Source organism: Apis florea, unplaced genomic scaffold (genome assembly GCF_048593485.1).
Source record: "Apis florea isolate Af1SG1 unplaced genomic scaffold, ASM4859348v1 contig_3078_pilon, whole genome shotgun sequence".
Classification (NCBI taxonomy): domain Eukaryota; kingdom Metazoa; phylum Arthropoda; class Insecta; order Hymenoptera; family Apidae; genus Apis; species Apis florea.
Window position 1 is genome coordinate 442,533 of NW_028256702.1, and position 27,450 is coordinate 469,982.

General features: G+C 30.4%; 3 protein-coding genes across 6 annotated transcripts; 2 read left to right on the top strand and 1 right to left on the bottom strand.

The window, feature by feature from the left end:
- Positions 1-972: 972 nt before the first annotated feature.
- Positions 973-9,071, top strand: CPR14 (cuticular protein 14). Its single transcript, XM_012491286.3, has 4 exons — positions 973-1,033; positions 6,296-6,429; positions 7,809-8,086; positions 8,661-9,071. The coding sequence occupies exons 1-4, from the start codon at positions 1,019-1,021 to the stop codon at positions 8,663-8,665; spliced, it is 432 nt and encodes a 143-aa protein (XP_012346740.1). The 5' UTR covers positions 973-1,018; the 3' UTR covers positions 8,666-9,071.
- A 5,267-nt stretch (positions 9,072-14,338) lies between these two features.
- On the top strand, positions 14,339-16,414 carry LOC105736496 (endocuticle structural glycoprotein SgAbd-8). 3 transcript variants are annotated; one of them, XM_012491262.3, is made up of 2 exons: positions 14,339-14,549; positions 15,787-16,414. In XM_012491262.3, exon 2 carries the CDS (start codon positions 15,796-15,798, stop codon positions 16,183-16,185), a length of 390 nt encoding a protein of 129 aa, XP_012346716.1. In that variant the 5' UTR covers positions 14,339-14,549; positions 15,787-15,795; the 3' UTR covers positions 16,186-16,414. The 3 variants fall into 3 exon arrangements, with proteins under 3 accessions (XP_012346716.1, XP_012346714.1, XP_012346715.2); XM_012491260.3 differs by having other exon boundaries at positions 14,494-14,549; positions 15,782-16,414; XM_012491261.3 differs by lacking the exon at positions 14,339-14,549 and having other exon boundaries at positions 15,692-16,414.
- A 7,909-nt stretch (positions 16,415-24,323) lies between these two features.
- CPR22 (cuticular protein 22) lies at positions 24,324-27,189 on the bottom strand. 2 transcript variants are annotated; one of them, XM_012491353.3, is made up of 2 exons: positions 26,948-27,189; positions 24,324-25,178 (listed from the first exon to the last, which is right to left on the bottom strand). In XM_012491353.3, exons 1-2 carry the CDS (start codon positions 26,960-26,962, stop codon positions 24,798-24,800), a joined length of 396 nt encoding a protein of 131 aa, XP_012346807.1. In that variant the 5' UTR covers positions 26,963-27,189; the 3' UTR covers positions 24,324-24,797. The 2 variants fall into 2 exon arrangements, with proteins under 2 accessions (XP_012346807.1, XP_086764476.1); XM_086908350.1 differs by lacking the exon at positions 26,948-27,189 and adding an exon at positions 25,450-25,658.
- Positions 27,190-27,450: the final 261 nt, after the last annotated feature.

The following is a 27,450-nucleotide window of genomic DNA, read 5'->3' on the forward strand; positions in this document are numbered from 1 at the left end:
CATAGCGTGTTTTGTTCGACTTTATAAAAATTCTCAACAAATATCCGGTAGAGCCTTGTAACAAATGGCAATTATCTTCCTAGTTCTTTTATACCTGATGTGTTTCTATTATTGTTACACTATTGCATTTTCCATTTATAATCGTTGTACGGTAAAATTGAAATTGAGCAATTGCGTGTATAAATATTTTCAATTTTTTACTAACCATTTGTTATTTGTTATATACATATTTAGTTTTCTTCTTTTGTTTTCAGAGAGTCATTTATTAGAAATTTTATATTATATTATATAATTTTGTTTTACGAATATTTTTTTATTTTGTTTAAAAAAGAAATTTGTTAAATTTCATTCTCATATATTCAATTTTATTCACGTGTATATATTTTATTTTCGAAAAACAACCCTGAATTTCCCATCTCAAATTTCATCTTAATTTCTCTTTATTTACAATTCCTCCTACAGCCTTCAATATCCATGTATTAAGAATAAATAAAAATTTCATTTCAATTTCATTACGCTCTTTAGACTTGTCGATCTTTAGCTCCTTAATTACTGGCCACAAATTTTCCCCATATATTCAACTCTGATTAAACTCACTTTTATCAATCAGCAAAAATTGATTTCTGGTTTTCGTCTCTTTTTCGAGCTTTGTGAACGATTGTTCTTCCGTGAAAAGTACAAATCTACGTGGAGCATTCATAAGCCATCGAGTGAAAAAAGGAAAAACGAGATTAATTTCCATGAAAATCAAAACGTACGCGGGCCAATCCTTATGCGTATCGCGTGTCACGATGATTGAAAATCTCTATTCATCTCGATTCATCCGAGCGCATTTTTCCGAAGATGCACTGGTCAGAAGAAGTGCATTGTGAAGAGGGCAGGGATGACCCCTTTCACTGCACCACGTTGCTACGGTCGTGTATATAAAGAGGCGAAGCATCTGACGAAGAAGCACAAGTACCAACCCATCTGCATCCTAACCGCTTCATCGCCGGTGTCCGTGTGACAGAGAGAGATTATGTTCACTATCAAGGTAGGTACACTCAGTACAGTAGTAAGGCACACGCGTGCGACACAGTGGCCCGCGAGAATTTCACACGGAATCCTCTCTTGTCGAACCCTTGAACCCCCACCCCGGCTCGGCCGTGAATTATTAATCGGTGTTAATCGGCAACGAGACAGCTTTGATAACAGCATGGAGAAAAATCGACGTACTTTCGCGATATCGCGATGTGCGTTTCTCTTTTACTTTGACATTTTAATTTTTAACGATTACGGGTACGGAAAAAGATATGTCGAGATATTGCTTGAAAGTGATGGTTGATTCGATTGATAAAATTGAATGTTATTAATTTTTTTCTTCTTCTTCTTCTTCTTCTTCTTTTCGTTTCTTGCACGATTACTTTGAATTTTTGTTAGGAAGAATTTGCAGTTATTCGAACATTTGATAATTTAATGTTAATGATAAAGATAGTTATTTCGCGCGAAGAAAGAGAAACAGCGGATGCGGTTCAAGCTTGTTTCCACTGATGTAATATCGTGTTTCGTATCGTGCAATTTTGTTTCATCTTTCCTATTTTTTTTTTTTTTTTTCCCCTCCCGTATCGCGAATGTGATAATATTTCGCTTTATTCTCAATGTTGCGTCGTTATGAAATTTAGCTGAAAACGAGAGCGCGAGATAAACGCGACAACGCTTTTTCTTATCAATGCGTGTTTTCAAAAAAATTAGACACGAAATGCAAACCGTGGGATATTATCCTTCAAAATTGAAGTTCCCGCCGAAATTCGATACTCCGTGGTTGCGCGAAATGTGATAATAAAATTTTTTCCGTGTGAATTGATTCAACGTAGATGTAAAAAAGCTTTTCTCGCTATTTTGGAAATTACACGTTTTATTCTATACAAAAATTTGTGTAGAAAGTGCAATATCAGAAATTTGATGCAAATTGATCGATGAAGAAAATTTTTTGTATATTTTTACAATTTTGAGAAATAATGGAACGTAACAAACTTCTTAATATTCTTTTTATATTCGCAATGAAATAAATTTTTAGTTACGTGAACATTTCGACATATCACGAAAATAATAAGGCAAATAATAATTGGTTTCTCGTGGTTTCAAAAATCTCATACACGAATGTCTCGTTCCCATCGAAAAGAAGAAACTGTTTATATCCATTCTCCGTGTAACTTTTGAATTAGATATTGCATCAGAATAATTTTAAAATCGATTATTACTTGCTTATACGACTTATCGTTATGTCATTCGCATTGCAGATACAACTTTTCCCTTTCCTCCGTAGCGAATCAGTGTTTTCATTATTCCCTTATTAGCAATGAGCTAAAGACATCTTAACATACTTACATTCTCTTGTGTATATAACAGAAATATTACACTCGTAAAAATTTTTTTCTTTACTTTTTTTTTATTTTTTTTTCCATAAAAGAATAATTGACCTTCGGTCGCGCGAAGAAAATCGAAAAGAATTTTACATAACCTATATTCTTGTTACGAACGACGAACATGTTGAACGACGAATTGAGTTCTTCAAATATATTCTATTAATAGAATTAAATATAATACTCTGCTAATGAAACGTTTCAAAATTTCTTTTCTCCTTTTGAAACTTACGAAAATGTTATTACAGAATCGAGATAAATAAAATTTTTACGAGAGATTAGGTTAGGTTATTCGTTTCTTTCACGCTGCAAGCGTATCTCGTTTTTCAAATCGACGATTCCTTCTCGATGCGGTGTTAAGAGAGGAGGCGTTCGAAGATCGGTGTTGCGATTGCATACAATCAAAATTAACGGAATTCGAACGAGGGAACAGAGGACAGGCGTGAAATTAAGAATAGAATTATCATAACAATTACGAGCGACGAACGACTAGCGCGATTGCGTCATGTTACACTCGTGTCGACACCTTTTTCTTCGAGGTAGGACAATCGCAATGGAATAAAACGTGACATAAACGAATATTTTTGTGTACAATGACGCGTGGATTCCAATTGTGTCATTTTATTCCATCATTCAGTTGACCAGTAACGAGTTAAACAAACGAATATTAAATAAGAAATAAAGAAGAGAAGAGATATAATAATTTTTTGTTTAAAGAGAAGGCATTCTATTTCGTTGAACAATAAGTTGATTTGTGTTACTTTAAATGTTTTATATTTATAATTTTATAATTATATTATATTATTATTACTAGATATATTAAGTAAATTTTATCTTTTTTGTAAGGATTACAATTTTTAAATTTTTGAAAAATTTAATTTGATCTGTGATAGAAAATAATTTTTTATTTTACTCGAATAAATAAAGTAAGAGGATTGAATTCTTGATTGAATAAATATTTGAATCTCAAATAAATTGACAAATCTATTTTTTTAAATTGAAATTCAAAATTTAAATTGTCGAGGAATTTATTTCTTTGAAGAAATAATCTTCAATAACTGTTTATAACAAACGTTAAAATTTCTCATCAGTTTCGATAACATGAAATTATCCTTCCGCATCCGAGATTGCAAATGATTGCATATTATGACAAGAAGATAATAGCTTTACTTGTTTCGAAGTAGATTTAATTAGCTTTAATGTTTGCACGTACACAGATGATCACTAAAAAAGCAATACTTGAAATAAAGTGTTAATGCGAATAGAAAAGGAGAGAGAAAAGTTTCACAAATGTTTCAGAAATATTATTAATAAATCTTCGATATTTTAATTTAGGAAATATTTAAAATTTATTAAAAAAGGAAATAATATTAAAATATATCTCATAATATTGCAATATTTATTTAATTATCAAAACTTCACTTATTATTTTTAGCATATTATATTGTCTGTAAAAAGCAATGCATTTTCATCGATTCAAATAAAATTTGCAATATAACATTATCTTCAATTAAAAACGAGTAAAATATCGTAATAAAAAGATAAAAAGATACAACATATTTACAGAGTGTCAATATATATATAGAACTTCTTTATAAATCTAAAAATTGTAGAAATCAAATACAAAAATTGACAAAAATATCAAGATTTATTTAACAAATTTTAGCTTACTTCTAAATTTTATAACTTAATAAATAAGCCTTAATCAATATTTTCTATTCTATCGATTTTTGTGCTTCTTTTAACCTCTAAAATCGAACCTCCAAAGATATTCCACGAATATATTAACACCCTGTATATTCATCCTAAAAACGCAGATTAAACGTAAAAAGGAAAAATATAGGAAAAACGAGGAAAAAGTTACCAAGTCGTCGAAGGCAGAAAATAGTTTCGAGTTAGATTTTCGATTTCAAACCCAATATGTACCAATATCGTTACCTCTACTGCCACGACGGAAGAACGAAATTGACAATCAACGTTCGAACGTATCGAAACTTGTCGGCATATCTCTCAGACAGTGTCTCCCCACGATGATCGTTTGACCTTAATAAAAATAAAAAGAAGATGCGCCTCCGCATCTCTCCACTTCTTTCATAATCCGCCGTCTGATTGCACGTTGAGAATAGTCGATGGACAGTGCGTCGTTACAGCCACCGGTATTTAACTCCACCTTTGGGACGCTTTGTGAAACTTTCGTGCCATGTGTTTTGTCATTTTCGTGTCGAGTTGTACTTGTATAATCGGGGCCCATGATATTGAAATATATGATATTAAAATATCAAGTAAGTATCCATTTAATTTATCTTATATTTAAAAATGAAACTGTCTTTCGAGAATATTTTCAACAGTTTTTTTTTTCTCTCTCTCAAAAATATGCTGAGAAAATAAGAATAAATCCGCGAAAAGATAGAACTCTCGAGAGTTTTATATCCGAAAATTACGAAAAAACAATCGACTTGGATCAAGAGAAATCGCGATAAGCTACGTCCGCTTGTATCCTCCGGCAGGCCTCTCCGATTTCCTTCCTTGTCTTGTATTCTTCGCTACTGGTTGGCGACTGGATTCTCTTGGCCTTCCGCGCGTTCCATTGTCTATGCGGCGAACACGACACGTAGGAAGCGATCACTTGTTCCAGCTCGGTCATACGGTCAAGGAGAATCGAAATATCGATTACATTGTTACGAGAATGAAATCTCGTCCCGTATAACGTTCCATTGATGTGGCGCTGTTGCTCGTAATTGGTAATTAGAAACACGTTATGGACTGGATTAAGCATGGCCGCGCAATCCGATCTTTGCCCATACCGGTTATTTTGTCATTCTCATACAAATAGAGGAGGTTAACAATTTTTATCTTTGAAACATTATTTTTTTTTTAAAATTCGCCGAATCGTGGCTGGACGATACTCAATTAATTTACTTAATGAATTTGCAATTTTAAAAAATATCTTAGCAATAATTTAGTTGGAAAGGAAATTTCGTTTCATAAATACAATTGAAATTTGTAATTATTTTTCGAAATTCATAGTTTGAAAAATCTTTAAACTCCATGCGATAACGAATTTAAACGAGTAAAAATTTCACAATCGGAATTGTTTGACTGCAACTTCTCTCGCGCTGTCAATTTAAATCGCCTTAAAAATGCATAAAGCTCGAATCGTGATTCTTCGTCCGCATACCTATAAAAGTCATCGACGAAAAACGATCTGATCAGATTGGCATTTAGGGCGCGAATTTTTCTTCGGGCAGATTCACGGCTGATGGGGTTCTTGAATGAAATTACACGTTCCACGGTCGTGAGGAGAAGAACGGGCACATTACACGGGTACCACTTTCGTCCTACCATTACGCTGTATTTCATAATGTCATTTGCAACTGATGTAACCGCGTGTCGTGCAGTCTCCAGGCATTATCATCCTCGCTTGCCCTTTGCAGCCGCGCCACGCCATCGCCGCGAAGCGTTACTTTCACGAATTCTATGAATATTTGAACGAAAGGTTTTGTAAACGGTGTTAGGGATCGGCATTTCTCGTGGTCCACGGATTTCCCACCCTCAGCCACGAGGAACGATCCTTGAAGGTTTAAGAAAAACTCCAAATTCCAATTAAGCCTAATTGGCGCGGATTCTATTCGAGAACGATTCGCTTGCACGCGCCACGATTATGGATTTAATTCATAATTCATCGCAGCCAATTGTGTTGTTTTGTAACTATTTTCTTCAGACGATATTTTAAATAATTAGAGACGATTCATAAACAGTGATCTAAATGATTTCTTCGTGAATAGATCAAGCGTTAGGATGTTTTATGAATTTGAAATTATTGTAATATGATTGTTATTTATACATGAATATTTTTGTTTTATCATTCTGACGAGAAGTGAAAATTGTTTCAGGCGTTAGTGGCGGTCGTACTTTGTACGACAGCGACGTTGGCAGCCCCTCAAAGACCTAGCGGCGGTGCTGACAAAGATGCGGTGATCACATCTCAACAGCTCGAAGTCAACTTCGACGGCAATTACGTCAATAAGTAAGTGCACGAGCATGACAGATTTGAGTGAAATAAATTGTTGCAAATATTTACGATTGATGACGAAACTGGCAGCATTTTTCCATTCTCTATGCTGAAAAATGCAAAATCCAAGAACGTCTTCAAGTGTCTTAAATTAATTCTAAATATCCCATTTTATGTTAAGTTAATTCATTTCAACGAGAGAATTTCATTTTCCATTTCTATATCTGAGTTTGAGTATAGTTTCATGCGAAATCGGTTGGATTACAATTAGCCTTGCGGAAAACGTAGAGAAAATCGAGTTCAAAGTTGAAATGTCCACCGGTTCGCTGTGTAACAAATCGGAACGAGACCTTTACTCGCTGCTACACGGCTGTCCAACGAGCAAAGTAATCACAGACGTTGAGCACAATGGACACAGGATAACAGGTATCTGAGTCCAATGGTGCTGGCTTATTCACATGATCCGCAATTGTCCCCCATTGAAATCTCTGTTCTGCATAAGAACATAGTGTACAGATAAAAGTGACTACTGGATATGCTTTTACTTTGATTTTAATATACACTGTTAGTTATTTTCTATTATTTTTATTTCGAATATAATTTTATAGAAATTAATACTTATCCTTTATCTATTAGAATTTAATTAGTAACAATGATTATTTTCAAGCAGTGATTCAATTTCCGTGAGTGTGATATTATTGATCTTTTTATTGAAAATCCATTATAGAATTTTATTTAGAAAAATTATTTAGAAATTTAAATTAATATTAAAATCGAGCGTATTCTTTCATTATTTTGAAAATTACGTTATCAATATCGGGTGTATTTAGCATCGTTGAATATCTGATAATACAGCACCGGTATAGTATCAGTATCGCGTTAATGAATCTAAATGCAGTGCTGATGAAACATTAGAACACGAATTTCGAAACGGAAGCTTTCACTAGACAGCATTAGTTAAGCTATAATTCTTCAAAAATTAATATCTGTCACCTGAATATCAACTGTTAACAGTGATTATTTTAAATATTTTGATATTTTCACAAATTTCCTTCTACAATTTCTTAAAATATTAACGCTATAAATAAATACCAAATATTCGAATATTTATCTTCTATTAAAATTATTATTGCATAAACAATACTTTTTACCAATAGTAACGTTGAATTGGAATAATAAAATTACCTTTACTTTCTCCTTTGTTATTAATATAACATACGGAAACAGATACGAACAATTTGAAAAAGTACATTAAAAACTGGTTAAATAAGGATATTAAAAAAACATTAACTTATTATTAAATATATACATAGTTTCTATCTTGATACATTGAAGAAATTACAATCAAATATTTCACAATTCAAAAACGTTACGCTTCCGTAATTGTTATTCAGCTTCGAGACGAGCAATGGGATCAGCCACCAAGAATCAGGGCAGCCCAAGCAGGTAGACAACGAGACACCGGTTGTCTCGCAAGGCTCTGACTCTTACACGGCGCCGGATGGCCAGCAAGTCAGTATCACGTACGTGGCCGACGAGAACGGCTTCCAAGTGCAAGGTTCTCACATCCCCACGGCACCGCCGATACCTCCAGAGATTCAAAGGGCGCTCGAGTGGAACGCGGCCCATCCAGAAGAGGACGACGGTGGCCAACCACGACCGCCTGGCCGAGGTACGTGATACGCGATCTATGGATTAAAATCGATCTTCACTCGTGGTTTTATTTCTATTTGAGAAATATGGACGACGCGAAGAAGCAGAAAATAAATAAAATAATTTCAGTTTTTGGAAATTGGGAATTTAAATGTTTAGGTTCGTGGTTAAATTGCATTTTCTCACGAACAATGTCTGACAGATTTCTATAAATTATTATAAGAATAAAAATTATTGATTATCAGACGTGTTAATTAAAAAATCGACTTCGAGATTGATGGATTAATTTTGCTCTCCTAGTCTCTTGAATAGATTAATTAAAATTATTTCCTAATTAAAATCAAATTCTTAATGATTGCATATAAAGATAATAATTAGGCGGTTGAATAGAATAAATTGTAATAAGAAGCAGATATAAATTCGTTTTCCAGTAAATGTTTGTCTGTAAAAAAAAAAAAAAAAGGAAGTGATATTAAATATTAAATAATAATTCTTTGCTCGTTCTACAAATGGAAACACAGGAATTCTACCAGAAATTACGTTAACGAACACGAAACTATTTTCTTACAATTAACAGTATTCCCGTTCCACAGGTTAATCAGCCCAACCAATACCTCAAACGTGACCTGATTTCGAGCTAGCTTGCCATGGACAGAACCGACCCTGAGCCTCCGATGCGACCATAAAAATAAATATAGTGTGGTATATTAATCTAGGATTATATGTAACAGAAAAAAAAAAAAATTAAGGCGAGAGCCAGCCGGTATATAATAACTGTATACTTCGAGATTCTTTATCTTACCTGTATAGATGAAAGTAATGCGCACTGTTCAACAGTTTACGACAGGATCGTGCCGATGCGCGCACGCTGCTTTCACAAACGTAAAACGCGAAAAAATGACGACGCCATCGTAGCTGCGAGGACACGTATCGAGCGTCGATAGTATATATTATACTTTTAACTTGTGATTTTTGTATATAAATAAAAAGCGTTTTGCCGAAAAGTATTATTCTTTTTTTTTCTTTTTCTTCACCTATCCATTGTCTCCTTTCTCCCATACGTAATGAATATGTGTATAAAGTGTGGCAGGAAAATAATAAAATTAGTAAAAATATAAAATAATATGAGACTTTTTATCTTCTTTTTATATGTAATTATATATGATTCAAAAATCCTTCTAATTGAATTGGAGTTGTCTTTGAATTGGAATTGTTTACTTTTCAATTTTATTAAGGATTTAAAAAGAACGACGCTACATCAAGAGAATAAAGAGGTTAAGTACAGATGCAACAATCGCCATCTTGAGTCTATATGTACATTTAATGGAAAAAGGAATTTCTTTACCATTTTTCTTTATTTTTTTCATTAAAATTCATAAAATCTTCTCAATACCATAATTAAAAACAAGAAGAAAGATAAATTCGATTCCAATGATGATTTTGATACTTAACATAGTTTGACAAAGTAAATAAGATCATTTTAAAATAATCTAATAGCAAGAAAATTACTTAAGAAAATACAAAAATACATATTTTTTAAGTATTTTCTACTTATTATTAGTTATTTTATATCTATTTTATCAAGATTTTAATATTTTTATTATAAATTGCGTTTAAATACATAATTTACAATAATTTTTTCTTTCTTTAACGATATTGATCATAACTAACGATAAAACAAAATCAAACTACTAATCAAAAAACAATAATTATCATTTTACTATATATAATTATATAATTTTAAAGAATTGCAATACATGCAATTATTTTTTAAATAACAATAAGTTAAAATATGTGCAAAATGTATATTGCACAAATTTTTACTCTATTTCACAAAATTATATTTCGCAACTTGTATAATTAACTATAAAAATTATTTCCAATTTTCTCGCATGCAAAAAAAAAAAAAACATTGTACGATTGTTAAAATTTAATAGTTTCAATTATCTATCTAAATTTTACAATGGCACGGTTGTTCTACATCGTTCTTGGGCCGGAAGTTACGAAAGTCAGACATAATTTCATGCTTACCAGCAGAACACGAGAATTATCACGGGGGAGAAAATGTTATCGCTTGAAGGGTATCGATTACATGACAGAAGACGTGTCGAAACTCCACGGCAAATACGTTCAACTTGGCGAAGTGAAGCTTCAATGAAAATCCGAAACAGCAAGTTTGTAAAAGGTCTAAGGTGAAAGACATTTTCAACGCCAATAACGGTTCCAAGCTATTATTATAAAGTAGACATTTTTAAATGTGTGTCGATGCTTATATTACTTAATTATTACACATAATTATACGGTAAAATTTTTATTATTCGAATGTCTATAGAAAAATTCACACAATATATATATATATATATTCGATATCTCCACAAAGTAAATGGCGATTACGTAATATACGATTAGTCACATTGTGATTAATATTACGTTTTTTTTTATTGCATTTAACAAAATGCATAAAATTTCTTAGAATGATGGATCAATATTGAATTTAAATGCTTTTATAGAAGATATTAAATTCAACGTTCCTGGAATATTTAGAGAATCAATTATTTACGTTAGATGAAGCGAGATGGAAAGAAAGTGAGAATTTTATTCCCATCTCGCTTTATTTAACTAACTCAAACTGCTCATAATTTAACAAATAAGCTTCGAGCGAAATTTTTGTACATCAAAATATTTGTTCTAGTTTTTAGAATCGATAAAATGTACTTTGAATATAAATATATGTATTAATATTCTGTGTATAATTGTTATAATTATAATTATTATTATTATTATATTATATTATTACGTAAGATTCGTCATTTAAATAGAAACATGTAAACGTTCCTGATGTTTTATGAAAAATATCCTCGGGATAAACTTACTTAACTGCTTGAAAGGGCACATGTGATAGTAAAATTTCTTTTCTCAATGTCATTTTTTATGAAATTTCAATATATATTCTTAGATATTTATAGATGTGGTGACATAGTAAAACATGTGCTTTACAAAAATTTTTAAATTAATAAATGGGGATAAATATCGTTTTAATGTCTTTATTTAATATTCGTTTTTTGAACTTTAATAGATTCATAATTTTTGATTGAACTTAATCACAGAAAAGTGAAACTTTTTTGAGTTTCATAATATTATCATTATTATGCATTTCATAATTTTTTTAAACAAATTGCACGAAGAAGAAAATAGAAAAAATTTTAAAACAAAAGAAGAATGATTTTTTAAACAACAATAAATAAAAATTAATTCAAACGACGAAATAAAAAGATATTAGATTTTGAAATTTCGTTCTTTCTCTTGCCAAAGTTATAAATTTTAATGAATCGTTTAGTTATGATGATCGTATTTTCTAAATATCCCCTCATTATATTTGACAACCCGTCCTAACTTTCATCATATCTCTTGAAAATTTTTCTTCTAGCTCATCGAGAATTAACACCTCTTCCCATAAGGATCCTACATATAATTTAAGTTTGTCAGAAGTTTCGAAAGACCGGTTAAAACCGTTCCAGGCACGCAAACCGATAGTTAAAATCATAAAGATCGTGAAACAATTACAAAATTTCTAATAACCACCTTAGACCGTGATTCACTCGGCATTGACTCATCGTTGCCACACGAACTTTTGAAGAAAACGTGTGCTTCTTAAATCTTTTTCTTTTTCCCATCCAAACTGTGTCGAACATTCAAATAAAGAGATGATTGATGGTACTTGTCGCAATGAAAAATCCTGACTAGCATTCCGGAACAATATACATTGTTCATTAGAACTCTTCACGACGGATCATTTTTTTTTTTTTCACGAATAAAACAATGATAAAAAAAGTCACTGTAACATCGCTAGATTAATCATTTTCCTAAGTATTATTGCCAAGTTCTTCTTTGAGAAGAACACGTGCTCTTCAAACAAACAGGATGTGCATAATTTCAAAAAAGAATTTATAAAGTTTGTAAAGCGTTTATATAAAGAATTTTTTATATTTTTTATACTTTATAAAATGTCAAAGAAATGTCTGGAGAATATATAATTTAACAAAAGAAACGTAAGGAATTTGACAAAAATATTTAAATGTACTTTAGATAGAATTATAAGATTATAAGGTATTATGAATAAATAACGAATATATATGGGGTGTTAATTATATTCGTGTGATTGAAGGTCTTTGAAAGTTGTTGTATATTAAAAGGTTGATTAAACCTTTTTTTATTAACCCCTTAAGCGTTTTATGATTTATCATTCAATTTATACGTTAGTGGCATATTTTTCGTTGTTATTTATACTATTATTATTATTATTATTCTATTCAAATATTATTATAAGCTTAATCTTTTATATTATCATATTTTGAAATTTAAAAACGTACTTAATTTTACATGTACATATATTACAGTGAATGGAATATATGTTTGATTTTTCACAATTAGAAAGAATATTTTTTTCCCAGTTACGATAATACATAAATTTTTGATTTTAGATCACTCACATTGTAAAATCAAATGTTTGATATATTTGTTCATCTATCATGGTAGAATGGAGGAGAATATAAAAGCAAAAACTTGTTTTATTTGTATATCATACCATGTCAGAAAATATGGCCATAATTGTTCATAAAAGTAATAAAAAAAAAATAAAGTATTCCGTACGATATGATTTATTTCGACTATTTGTATACTTCAAGTATTATTGCTAAATTATAATAATAATAATTCATTCGTGTTATTTCATCCGTATAAATCTCTTCATATTATATATTATGATTATTCATGATTAAATTTATATCATAAAAAAATAAAATTTTTTTTAATTTTAATTTTCATAATATTAATAAATTGTTCATAAAATTTAACAGACAGTTTTATTAAAATTATCCATTGAATAATATGATTTTAAAATAAATTAGAGAATTAATTTTTTGTATCTTCGAACAATTACAGAAATTAAATAATAAAATATTTACTTATTCATATCGAATTATGGAGTGAAATTATTTAAATACAAAACGATTCAAGGAATGAAATTAAAATATGCGTTTTATAAATATTATAAAAGAAATTATTAATGAAAATGAAATTTCTTGCTTAACAATTATAAGTTCAATAAACACGTGAACATTTAAAAATAAATTTTACAAATTGTCGTCTAATTATCTTATTTGACGTATAAAATTGTAAAAATGGAATGCGTATAATTCACGGTTGTAATTTACAATTTATTATAAATTAAGTTATAATTCATAACTTGACAATTCAATACAAATTATTAAGTGGTAATCTTGTAATAAGATTTAATAATTAAATTATTTTATATTACTTTTATTTGTTATATTTCTATTTACAGCAAAAAGCATAAAATATATAAACCTGTTTAAGAATATTATTTGCCTTATAATGTTTTGTCATATCATCGTAATGTATATTATTACCTCAATAACGATGTTAACGATGTATAGATAAATTATATGGTTATATTATTAAAACAATTTGCATGAAAATGTTAATTATTAAAATCTTTTTATTAATTGTTTATTTTACATAGATATTATATTGCAAATACATGTTATTTACTTTTGTAATGATGTATTTAATATAATAATCGAAAATGATGGCTCGAAATAAGATGAAAATCAAAATAAAAAGTTTCGTTTTCAAAAAAAAATTAATTGAATAAGCATTTAATTTTTCTTCAACAAAAAATTTTAAACATTTCATTTGTCAGAATTTTTGTCAAAGATTTTTTTCAAAGATCAAAAATAAAAGAGATTGCCTATTATATATATATATAATAATAATAATCGAAATAAAAAATTACAACATACGTACAATATTATTATAATTACATACGTATTTTATATTCCTTATTTTTTTTTTTTTTTTACACATCACATACGTTCTCATATCATACTCCATTATTATAATACATTACATAATATACATTACTTATATACTACAATGCGCCAATAATTGCGAAAAGTTACGTAATCACGTTGTCGTATCAATAAACAAAAATTATTTCGTATACGCGAAAAAAAAAAAAAAAGAGAGAAATCTTCCCTTCTCGCATGAACATGTTAACGTTAACACAATGATTACGCCTCGATATCCAACCTCTTTAACCACGAATAAATAACTCGTTCATTCAACGCTTAATGCTCTCCGAAATTGCCAGTGTCGGCCAGTCCGTGTATTTATAGTACGATACATAAGTTACGTATTTATAACCAACAGGTAACAGTTAATTGACGATGTAGGCGCGGATTGATTACAGGTTGTTGCTCGTCCCTCTGATCGAATCGCGGGAAGATACCTTCAACGCGTGATACCGGTCATACGAAGGTTGAACCGGTATCACCGAGTGACATTTGAATGGGAAATGTCGGTGATAGCAGAGAGTACTTGGTACTATAAAAGGTGGAGGCGATAGAGGTGTCCTCGCTAGTAGGATTTTGCACCCGCTATCTGGAAATTCGCAAGTCGAGGTTAGAGTTAATAATAAGTTGGAGTTATAATCGATAGGCTTTTCGATCTGTAAACGGACGATCGATCATTGATTAACACGCGCATCTACCACTCGTGCCATCTTGATGAATTAATCGGCCTTAATGGATAGATGATATTAGATATTGGTCAGATTTTATGATTGGTCACTTGTGTTATTCATTTGCTTGAAACGAGATGCTTGGCTGTTAATCGAATGAAAGAATCCTTCAAGTGGAAATTATTTATGATTATTATTATATGTGAATTCGATCGAATGAAGAATTTCTGTATGAATTTCTCTGATACTTGAATAAAAATGAATATTATTATTGAATCGTGTTATAGTTAAAAAAAAGTTTGGTTGTTTATATATAAAGTTTATATGAACTTGATTCTAACTGAATATAATTTTTGCATTAATTCAATTAATGCTGTTCTCATATGATGCATTATATAATTAATGTATTTTAAAAATGGCAAATATTATAAGAAATTCTTTTGTGGTAACAAAATAAATAATCTTTTACAAATTAATATTGTAAATTTTAAGTCATAAGAAAAAATACTACATTTGTCAATAAATTAATGCCACTAATTGGTAAATTATTGTATTGAAAATCTATTTAAATCTTTTTTATTAAATACATAATAATTTTTCTAACTATAAAAATGTAATTGCATAATAAATAATAAATTATTTATATATTTCTATTATAAAGATATTTATACACAAAGTATAAATATACAAAAAGTTGATCATAGAAGCCATTAGAATCTATTCTCCAAAAATAACTACCCAAATATAAAAATCATAGACTGCTTGTTTCAAAATCAATTATTCTTGCTCTATTGTTTGCACAATATTTACTGAACAACCTGTATGTACATTTCCATTCAAAAATCATAGGATTCCTTCTATTCGTAATAAAACTTATTCATTTCAATTATATTGAATGTGTACGTATTATTTTTGAAGAAAATAAAATTTCTTTATGTTTCTAATTTCAAAACAAATGTAAACTCTCCTTTATTTGAACTTTGAATAAGAATATAAAACAAATTGAAACAGTTTCTCAATTTTTATTTACAACTTTATACCCTCTAATATTCTATAACAAAACAATAAAATAATATTATATCTTGACGATGATAAATAACTTGATTTGAACAATGACAATAATAATTTTATGCTACCATATAAAAATACTAAAACCTTTAAACATCTTTCCAGAACAGAATTGCGCCATGTATTTTCGCACAATTTGCATATTAAGCTTAATGGCCATGGCGTTAGCCGCGAACCAACCGATCGCCATCGTCAGACAGAACCAAGGCATCAGCCCGGATGGCAGTTTTCACTCGAAATGGGAAAGCGCTAATGGCATCACTTTCGAGGAGGAGGGTGTCCTGAAGAATCGGGGGCAGAAGGATGCGGAAGCCGAGGAAATTCGTGGATCAGCCTCGTGGACGGCTCCAGATGGAACGAGGATCAACGTTGACTGGTTGGCCAACGAAAATGGCGCCACTTTTCAAGGGCCGCATCTGCCAACTCCTCCACCCACGCAACCGGTTCCAGTCCTCATTCAACGCGCTCTCGACTGGATAGCTGCTAATCCACAGAAGAATAGATTGTAGCTTCCTACGTTTTATCTTTATCGCGTGAAAAAATCAGTCGAGAGTCCGTTTGGGAAAGTTTATTTACTCAAGAAGAGAGAAGAAGTTGGTTCTACGAAGTGAAGAGATTTTATCGAAATATGGTTATCGTGTCGCGAGCAAATTGAATTATTACACGAGAGGTGCAAGTATTGTGAATTTTGTAAAAATCAAGATATAATAAATTTGTATTAAATGTATTAAACATTAATGGATTGATATTACTAATTCCATATGTTGAACTCCCTTGTTAACTAATTTGAATTGGAAAATTATATGTATATACAGAAGTGATGTAAACGATGATGATGATGATATATTGCATGTGATTTATCTTGTGTAATAATTTTGAAAGATTGTTCAAGGGTTTCTTATTCAATTACGTAGGAAATAGAATGGATGTTTAAAATTTTTTTTATAGATCTCACTTTATCATTGATTAATTTGATTTAAATACACATAATTAATACATTTTGATACAAAATATTATAGCGTGAATAATATAGTTTTCATACATAAAGATAATTAAATAGCAAATAAATTATTACATGATTTGATTATATAATAAAATGATAAAACTGAAATTACATATTAAAATAATATTCATACCGGATATATTAATGTTATCAAACTTTTGTTAAAATTAGATAAAAATCATCTTTTTTTATATAATAATTTTTATATAGAAATATTCATAATAATTCTATTAATTAATAAAAATATAAATGATTGGCGTTAATGTGTAAAGAATCACATATTACAATTATAACTTAAAAAATATAATAAAATATCTATTTATAAACTTATAACAGATATTAATGTATTTGTAAAAAATAATAACATAATATATTCCAAAAATGATTCAGTGTTATACTGATTATTAAGTATTATTAATTATTTATAATTAATATAACATAATCATAATCAAAACATTTAATCGTACAATTATAACGATTACTAAATTAACGATTACTAAATTATGTCCTGTGATTATATTAATTTCGATTATTTCGGTTATTAATCATAAATACTGATTATTGTAAATGATAATTACTAAGCAAGTTCATAAAGCTTATGAACTTCGCATTAATCATAATATGCAATCATCATTAATCACATTTAGAATTTTGTTAAACACACTGTCATGCATTGTAATAAGTGAAATATATCACTCATGAGTCCGGTTAAACTGATCGTCACATCTATGATTCAATGATCATTATCAAATCTCTAATATAAATATTAGTGTTACTGAAAATATTCATCAATCAAATTTCGAAAAAAAAAAAAAACAAAAAAAATAATTAATGACATCTTTTAAGTTTTATCATTAAATGTTATGGATCTTATGGATGGATTTGTGAATAATGATAAATTTATTTGATGCATTGACAATTTTAGAAAAAGTTATTGCATTAAGATGAATATTGCAAAAGTTAAAAATTTGCAACAGAAAATATGAAAGTTTGATTGAAAAAAAACAACATGAAATATTAATTATCGAAATAAACTTATATGTTTAATAATATGTACATTAAAAGTACTCAATTATAAAAAAAGTATTTTTTATGGGTGTTACAATCATCTAATCACAAAATTAACAATTTGATATAAAATTAATATTAAGAAAGAAAAATATTTGGAGAAAAATAAATGCTTTTAAATTATTTATATAATCTATTTATTTAAATTGTTAATACAATCTAATAATAAATATTTTACATTCGGATTATAAATTATTACTTTAAGAGAAAAATTATATCTTAATATTTATCTAACGATAAGTTATAGAAACAATAAATAATTAATTTATTTGCTCATATAAAATCATTGATTATTGAAAGTGATCGAAATATTATTAATGCGAGTGTATTGATTACGTGGTTGTAAATTATCATGTAATATGATCAGAAAGCCCAAAAGTATCTGCCACCTGAATAAATATCTGTACCATAATATTTTAAATTCTATCTCAACGAAATATTTTCCTTTCGTTTCCTTCAAACGATCCTACAAAATGGCATTTATAAAGAAGATTTCTTGGCGCTTTTTAAATTTATAAATATACTTTCTAAACACACATCTCAACTCCAGAGTAAAGATTTAGATTAATTGAAAATCCATTTTCCTAATAGCATTACGTTCGTTGCTTATTAATTTAAAATTTTGTCTTCATAATGTGATATACTTGGATTTTATATTTCATCTTTTAACATGTTAAAAGATCACTGAAAAAAAATGAAAGAGAAATTTTTCTAGAAATCTTTTTTAATTTTTAATACAATTATATATATATATGTTCAGCACATGTATTGTTGAAAACAATATTCGAAAACTTCGATGAATAAAATATTAAAATATTCGAATAATGAATCATGCATTTTGAATAATAGAGATTCAATTGTACCACTAACAATAAGAAACAAAGTAAAAATTTCCTTAAACTTATACTACTCCTAGCGATACATTTTTATCCAATATTAAGTACCTAACCTAACCTAACCTAACCTAAATTATTACCATTCACAGAAAGAAAACAAGAATCCCGAAAATTAAATATATATCCACGTATCATAATTAAAAAAATTTTTCTCACAGTGCAAAAAAAAAAAAAAAAAAATCAAAGATTCACGTGTCATAATTAATCGATCTAACCTTAACGCCAACGTACTCGTTTTCGGTTGGTGACAAACGAGAAACACGAAAGAAAAAGGGGGATGTCAGCTCTGCGGGTTGTCACAGGCGTTGGAATCTCGGCGAAACAACGCGCGGATTTCGGCCGCGATCTATTTACAGGCAAAATAGCTCGCGACAGATGGAACACGATACCACGAAAGTCGTCGCGGGGTCGAAGGTTGTCGTTGCGGCGAAGGAGACAGAGAAATATTGCGTAAGCGTCACAGTACGAAAGTTGGTCGCTGCACCAGCTGCATAGCTTGTCCTCGTTCGTTTGGATTACACACCGCCTTGGTAGACGCGGAAAACCATCTGTTCGTGTAAACAAGGAAACGGCACGCCCCCGTCTTTACGCCTATTTACGAATTGTTTCGCCAAATTGCCTGTGCACCGGCAATGAAAATAGACTTAAGGCGCGCGAAAATAGTTGAGTGTCATAAAGTTGCGGCCATTTTTTCCATCATTCTGCGGTTGCTTGAATTACCCATTGAGGAAGAGCACACAATGTGGCTGTAACGATTGCAGTACATACAAGTTAATTTGGAGAGTTTGATGAATACATATTTGAACACTTTTCATGGAAAAAATTTATGAATGTAAGTTTATGTATGCGTTTTAGCATTATGTGTAATTAAAATTGAGTATCATAGTGCGTACAATCAGTGAAGAAAGTATAATAAATTTTCTATAAAAATATATATGGAAAAGTTTTATAAATATAATATATGTGTAATAGAAAATTTTTAATTATTATATTAGACATATACTGTTGTATTAATTGAAATTTTCAGTTTTGAAAATCTAAATATCAAATACGTAATTGAAGAAAATTATATTATTATATACGTGTAATATGTCTGATATTATTATATTGTTTATAAAAATAATTGAATTACCAATTATTTCGTTTTAAAAATTTGAAAAAAATTTCCTATATACTTATCTATTTCATTAAATTTTCTTTGCATGTAGAAGTATTAAATATAGTGTTAAATATAGAAATTAGTTTTTAAATATTTACATATTTCATGAATTTCCAATATCAATTGTTTTATGAGTTTCAACTTCATATTAGTAGAAGTATCTATATGAAATAACAGATTAACTATAGGAATATGTTTTATTCATATAATGACGAAGAAATTATGGAAAATTTAAATTTTTAATTGTCTTATAATATATTTATGTGTACACGATAGAAGAAACATTCTTAATGTTGAAATAAAATATTTTCACATTGCTTTTAAAAATTCATTGATAATGAAAACATGTACAACAGGCTCGAAATAAAACATTGATTCATTTTTCCTTATCGATTTCTAATATTACGCAATTCACTTTTCTTCAACGTTAGAGATAAAATCTTTTTTATCGTGTTATAAAATATTTATACTCGTATAGAAACATTTATTACATAATTATATATTTTTTTAATAAATAGTTATATAATATATAATACTTATCAAATATCACAACTCGCATAATACATAATTCAATCTTGCAAATTTATTATCGATATTTCATTTGTAATGGAATACGAATAGCGCTATTCGACAAAATTTAATACGTTTAATCTGTGATTATGTATTCTCGTTTAGATAGCGTTGCAGCAGAATTATAATATTTAATATATTTAGTAATAAATATTTACAAGCACATTATTCAACGTATTTAACAGAGAATTCTATGAAATTTGAATTATTGAAACACAATGAAGTAATAATATGGGAAAAAGATTGAACTAACATTATAAATAGATCTAATATTTAAATCATATTAAATTATTTAATATAATTTGCCGCTTTATTATTAAAATTTTCATCGAAATAATTAATTATTAACTTGTTGATGTACAAGGGATGAGTAAAGAAATATAAATTAAAAAATCAAATATATATACTTTTTATAAAATATTTTTTATATCGATATATATCGATAAGAATCAAGTATACAGAATAGGAATGAAAAAGAAATGCGGTTTAAGAGGAATAAAAAATAAAGAAGAGAGATAAGGAGAAAGTGTAGTTTATGATGTGGATCCGAGATGACACGTTTATGCTTAAACGTGGGCTGTGACACAATGAAGAAACGGAATGCAATAACACTTGATAAAGAAATGAACAGGGAAATTGTTCTTTCCTCGACGATATCTTCCTTATATTCAAATGATTATTTTCAGAGTCTTACATTTACAAAAGCGTATCTTCTCTTCCTGTCCATAAAATTTGAAGATGTTTAAAGAGAGAATGTACTTAAACCAATGTTTATTTATTACATTGGCGTAAACGTAAATTGGACAAACATAATTGAAATGAATACTATAATATATAAATGTTATTTACATTGAACAAACGTGAATGAAATAATACCATAACATATAATAACAAAAATTTTTATTACATCGATTAACGTAATAATAAGGAATTAACGTAAATAATAAGGAAAGATATATTATATGCTTTCATGTATTAATACACTTTTTAAAAAATTTTGGATTTTAAAACTTTGATATTTGAAAAGAAAATGGAAAATTAAAAATACCATTTTTTTTTTTTTAAGTATTCAAGTTATATTTATTTACACAGAGTGTTAATATATTTGTTAAGCTACTTTTGAAAAGAAATTCTAGTATGCGAAACAAATACAAAAGTTAATTTTAATTATAAGTGTTTATTTTTTATTTTTAGTTAATTTTAGTATGAAAATTCTATGAATATATTTTGTAATTTAATAATTTAATATAATTAATCACATGTTATTACACAGTATTTTAATTGTATAAATATAGTAGGAAATATTTTAAGATATTGTATAAGAAGAAAATTAGTGTTAGAAAAGTATATTCGATTCATCGTTGTTTAAAACATGATTTATGCCTCTTGACAAATACTGTAATGATTCCTCTAAAAGGCAATCGTTATGAGATAAAAGTTTCACCAGATGATTTTGTACCAGACAACAGAAGATGGAACGATCAAGCATTACATAATACTATTGTAAATGTGAAACATATTACAGGTATTAAAATAGAAACCTATAATATTGTTGTTTGCGAAAGTTCAACGAAAGTTTTAGGTGTAATCATCATCAAAGGGGAAGATATTGACGTATGAAATTAATGTAAAACGACTCCATTGAGAAAATCTGACTAATTATTTAATATATGTATATATTAAATCTTCGATAATAACAATTAAGATAAGCTAATGACTTTTTACATCTTATATTCTTACTCTTTTATATTTTTCTCAGGTAAAATTTTAAAGCCAAATGTAGTAATTTTCGAGACATTGTATATTTAAGAAATTTTTATATACTTTTTTCCAATGATTGACTAGATCCATTATTCCAAATTTACTTGAATACGAATACTTATAATTATTTTAATAAAAATATTATACTTATGGTTTAAAAAATTGATGCAGAATACAGTTATAATTCTTTCAAATGTCTAAATAATGTCTCCAATACATTTTGCTAGATATTTTTCCAAAAAGTTAATATTATAACAATTACATTCAATCATTTAGTGAAACAATTCCATTAAAAATTGAAATAAAGATTTATCAATTGAATAATTATCGTACAAAATATTATTTCCTTTAATCAGTTCTTTTTACAATTAACGCAAGGTTAAAATGTAAATTATTTTACGAGCAATTTCTTTCTTCTTTCTCAATTTCCTTCCAAGCCGATACAAATGAATTTATATATCCTCCTCTTGCTACGAGGTTCCCGATAATTCTCATACGATATATTTGTCATTTTATTCACAAGGAAAGGTAAACGAGTCCACGTTATCCGGACACCCATCGTCTTTGAATAAATTACTCGAGGACGTCCTTTATGTCCGTGGTATCACGATTGATTAACGATGGCAAACCGAGTCTACAACGAGCACGTGCTTAAAACGTTGTACTATGTCGCATCGTGCTGAAACTTTCTATCGTAAATCAGTACGTACCGCGGAATGCATGGATCGAATGGATCAAATTCCTCGAAAATTCGAAGAAGCAATCTAAATTTCTGTTTCGTATTGATCCTATTTTTTTAGCCCATGGAATTGTGCCTTATTAACAGATAATGAGATAGATGATTAAGTTTCGAAAAATATTGATGAACAATATTTTAAACGTACACACAGATTTAATTAAATTTTAATTTATATTGGGCATCTATTATGACAGAAAATCATTCAATCTCTTGATGTAATTCTATATATTTAAAATGTTTCATAAAATTCGTCGTTCAATCGACGATAACCATAATTTAAAACATTTAAAAAAGTTTGTGACGAATAAAAGATTAAGATCCATTGTTCAAAAGAAATTTACGAATTTTAAATTGCAATTTAATTTTATGACATAGTAAGGAGTATCGTATAATATAAATCAGTACATCATTGCAGGGTTAATTGGAAGACGAAATTATTGACGTAACAATTCGATTGAATGATAGAAGTGGAATCGTAAATAAGAAGGAAATGGTAAATGGTGAAGAGAAGGTAAGTCGAAGTTTTCGTGCAGTTGCAGCGTACTCTGCAGTTGTTGGATTGACCTGTCGTGACCCAAAGCGACTGTAAACTAGCCTTAATCCGATCTGCGTTTATGTTTGATCCGGTCAAACAGTTTCAAACCCAAACTAGATAAATTCTCCGGGCAAGGAATAAATACTGCTTTGATATAAAGTTACGATTAAAGTTAACATTGACTGTTCGACAACTGTGTTTCTTCAAGCAGGATAAAATTGTTGCATCTGTACCTCGAATTTTTTAAGTGAAATTTATTTACAATTTCTGTTTTGATACAACGTTGTCTAATCTTTGAATCAATTTAATCAAAAAGTGGTTTTTAATATCTGGATTTTAGGAAATGTGTCATTTATATTGCCAGAAACATAAATAAATAAAGTGATCTAGATTACTTGAACGAGGGTTAATCACACGAATCAAAAATGAAAGAAATGAAAAAACGTTTTCTTGTAATTAATTAAAGTACATATCATGTTATTATGATATATATACTACTGATGCAGTGAGTTTGCATTCATTTGAATTGAAGAAAAACACGAAGAGGTTTGATAAGTAATGAACGAAATTTAATTATTACAAAAGAACGATATCGAGTTGTTGAAGCTTAAAACTGCCTTGGAATTATGCATTTTTGCGCATTTTAATTCAATTAATATAATAAATTCACAAAGCATTTACAAGGAAGATTTTTTGTTCAATTCTTATTCTCCTGAGAGGAGATATCCCCTTATCTTCAATTATTATCACATAATAATGTATAATCAAAAAGAGTGTTCATCGTAAGTTTCAATAAAATTGATATTTCTAATTCTTCTCCCCCCTTCCCTGTTAACGAAAAAAAAAAAAAAAAAATAAAGAAAAAGAAATTTACAAAATCTCATAAATAGGTCAGGTATAAAAACAAAATTATCACTTCTCTTGAATTGCAACATTTATTCCGTAATATCCGGGAACGATTATCTATATGCTCGTTACCCGTTGTTCTACGTGGTCGCGTTACAATACACGCAATATACACGATACATATACATATACATACATATATATATATATATATATAAAATAACGACATGAGATATATATATATATATATATCAATATACAATGCATATATGTATACAATACATGAGAATATTTGTATACATCCATAAAAAGTATATAATAAATTATTTACAAACACATTGAATCATTAGAGAGTGATATATAAACGCGTTTCGTTATAGCTTGAAGGGCGGGCGGCAAGAGGCAACGACGATAGAGGGCGACTCATCGTTAAAAAAAAAAAAAAAAAAAAAAAAAAAAAAAAAATCCGTAGTAGTACAAAAGGGATTAGATCGAATTGCAGATGCAGACTCGCTGAGATCACTGACGACGCACGCACTATCCTTTATACCTGATTCTGGTCCTCCTTGCTCGGATGCGCAGCTATCCAATCGAGCGCCTTCTGGATGAGGGGCGGTATTTCCGGCGTGGTCGGTAAGTGAGCGCCCTGCGGTTGGAAACCTTCCTCGTTCGCTATGTACGTCAACGAGATTTGTTGGCCATCGTCACTGGGATAACTGAAGCTTCCCTGCGCGTTCATCGCCTCGTTCTCTTGGCCAGCGTTCTCCAAGTGGCCCTCCTCTTGCGCCTTGATCCCGTTTCCGGACTCGTAGCTCCACTTGTACGAGCCGTCCGGGTTCGGGCCCTCCTGGCTTTGGCTCACGATCGGTATCACGTCCTCTGCGGGGGCGGCTGCCACGCAGCCTGCAAGCGCGATCACGGCTATCTGGGGAAAGATCAGAGTCGTGACTCGTTCGGCTCGCTTTATTGGCTCGCTCGTTTATTCAAAATGGATCTTCGTGTCGTTCGTTGCTGCGACTTTTAGTTCGAGAAGAGAGATCTGAATGTTATTACGAAATCGAGATCCACGGTGAATGGAATCCTGAATTGCAAATTGTACTAAAAATTTCGAATTCGATATTGTGCGTGCTATTGTAACAGGATTAAAGATATTAAATTAAATTTAAGTGAAATCAAATAGTTTCAAATTTTTTTACCATTGATAGAATTAAAATAATTCGACTCGATGTATTTTTTAATTATCTTCATAATTCTGGTCAAATGTATATATAACACGACGAAACGATCCGAAATTTCCCGCGCGAAACGCATGGCGGCGACGCATTCAATTTAAGCGAATTCGAAGTTTGCTCAAATGCTTAACGCGATGTTGGTCATTATAGTTGAGCAGTAAAACAAACACTGCTTCGAATTACGCTTGTAAAGACGTCACGGTATGGCGGATACTGAATGTTCTCGCGTATGCGCATGCGCCGTGTATACCGGTGTTTACACATTATTGTGTTTAAACATCTATAAATTATCTCTCGCGATTCCCGCGTAATTGCGCGTTTACGAGACTGGATTTAAACGATGCGTCACGTGTAGGTTTCGAGAAATCGATTGCAAGATTGTCTATCGCTCAATTTCGTCACGAGCATTGTCGAAAACAACTTGGCGCGGCGTAGCGATATCATTTCGAGTCAGCCATAACTCGGGCGGTAGTGCGACAGTTATATTAAGTCAGACATAGATTGCTCCTAGCGCTGCTCGATTCGAGCGTTTCGCACGTCTCTCCGAAACGAAATTTTCTTTTCTTTTTAATGAAAACGTTACGATAAAACGATTATTTGTCGATCGCGTTAATTATTGCATAGGATACTGATATATTCGTAAGAAATTTTTGGAAAGTCGATAGGGTATAAAAATGTTATGAGCAATTTGAGATTGCAATACACACTAGAGAAATAATAATAAATAGCCTCGATTGAGTTTTATTTCTGTACGTTTACTTTTGTGCTTATTTTGATCTCTAGGTGAAATATATTATCATCTTGTAAAAAAAAAAAAAAAAAAAAAGAATACACAACGATAAAAAGAAACAGAAATGGAAAATATCCAAAGCGAAGTTAACACATTTATCTCATCTAATCTTCTCTAAAGATTCTTCATTGATCTTCCGATCGAAATCTTGATAATTTCCATTCGTTAAATATATCGTGCGAACAATTATTCAACGTAAGAGATCTCTTTTGCGGAAACATATCAATTTACACCGATGCATACAACTTTAACAAGATTACCTAAAAGACTCCCGATCCAAATCCAGATTCAACGTATCGGATACCTACGCACACGTGATTCACGACGATATCCTTGATATCCTTGATACACTCGTCTAGCCTCTCTACTCTCGACACCCTTTTTCCGTTCCTCTGAACATCCCAGAAAAGAAACACGTCCACGAATCGGTCGGGTAAAAACAACGGCACATACGAACGGTTGTGTGTCACAATCACGCACAGAAAGAAAAAAAAAAGAAAACGCGGATCTCGACGGCACTCGACGAATCTTCCCGTATCATAAGGCTCACTAGCTCCGATACCACCAGCGAGATTCACCCTAGATCTTTTTCTCTCTCTCTCTCTCTCTCTCTCTCTCTCATTCTCTCTCTATCTCTCTATCTATCTCCCCGTGTCTCTTAATTACGCTTACCAGTGACGTGTACATGCTGCAGCAGTAATCGCTGATGGGCAAGTGTTTATCAAGCCCCGCAGCGCTCGTCGTATATATACCCCTGGAGGCATCACCAATACGACCGTTTGGCCAAGTAACGATAGCCACCGTTGCACCTAAGAGGACGTGCACATGGGACGTGCACAGAGGGGACAGAGAGCCGGTTACGTGGGTGACAGAGAGGGAGAGAACGCAGCGACACACAGAGGCACAGGCAGAGGCGCCTTAAGAGGGGTTACACGGATCCTCATTTAACGCGCGTGCGGTGTACGTGTGTACGTGTGCAGGGACAACAACACACTGTACATCACCTGGAGAGAGATTACCTTCCCGGGGATCAGCATGTCACATTGCGCTAAATGTCATCGGGTCCCCGTTAAAGGATGCTTACTCAATTGTCATAATTTCTTTAACGGCGAGTATCACGGACGCTATTGTGGCGCTGGCCGGTTTATCGCCGATTTTCTGGATTTCGAGGGGGT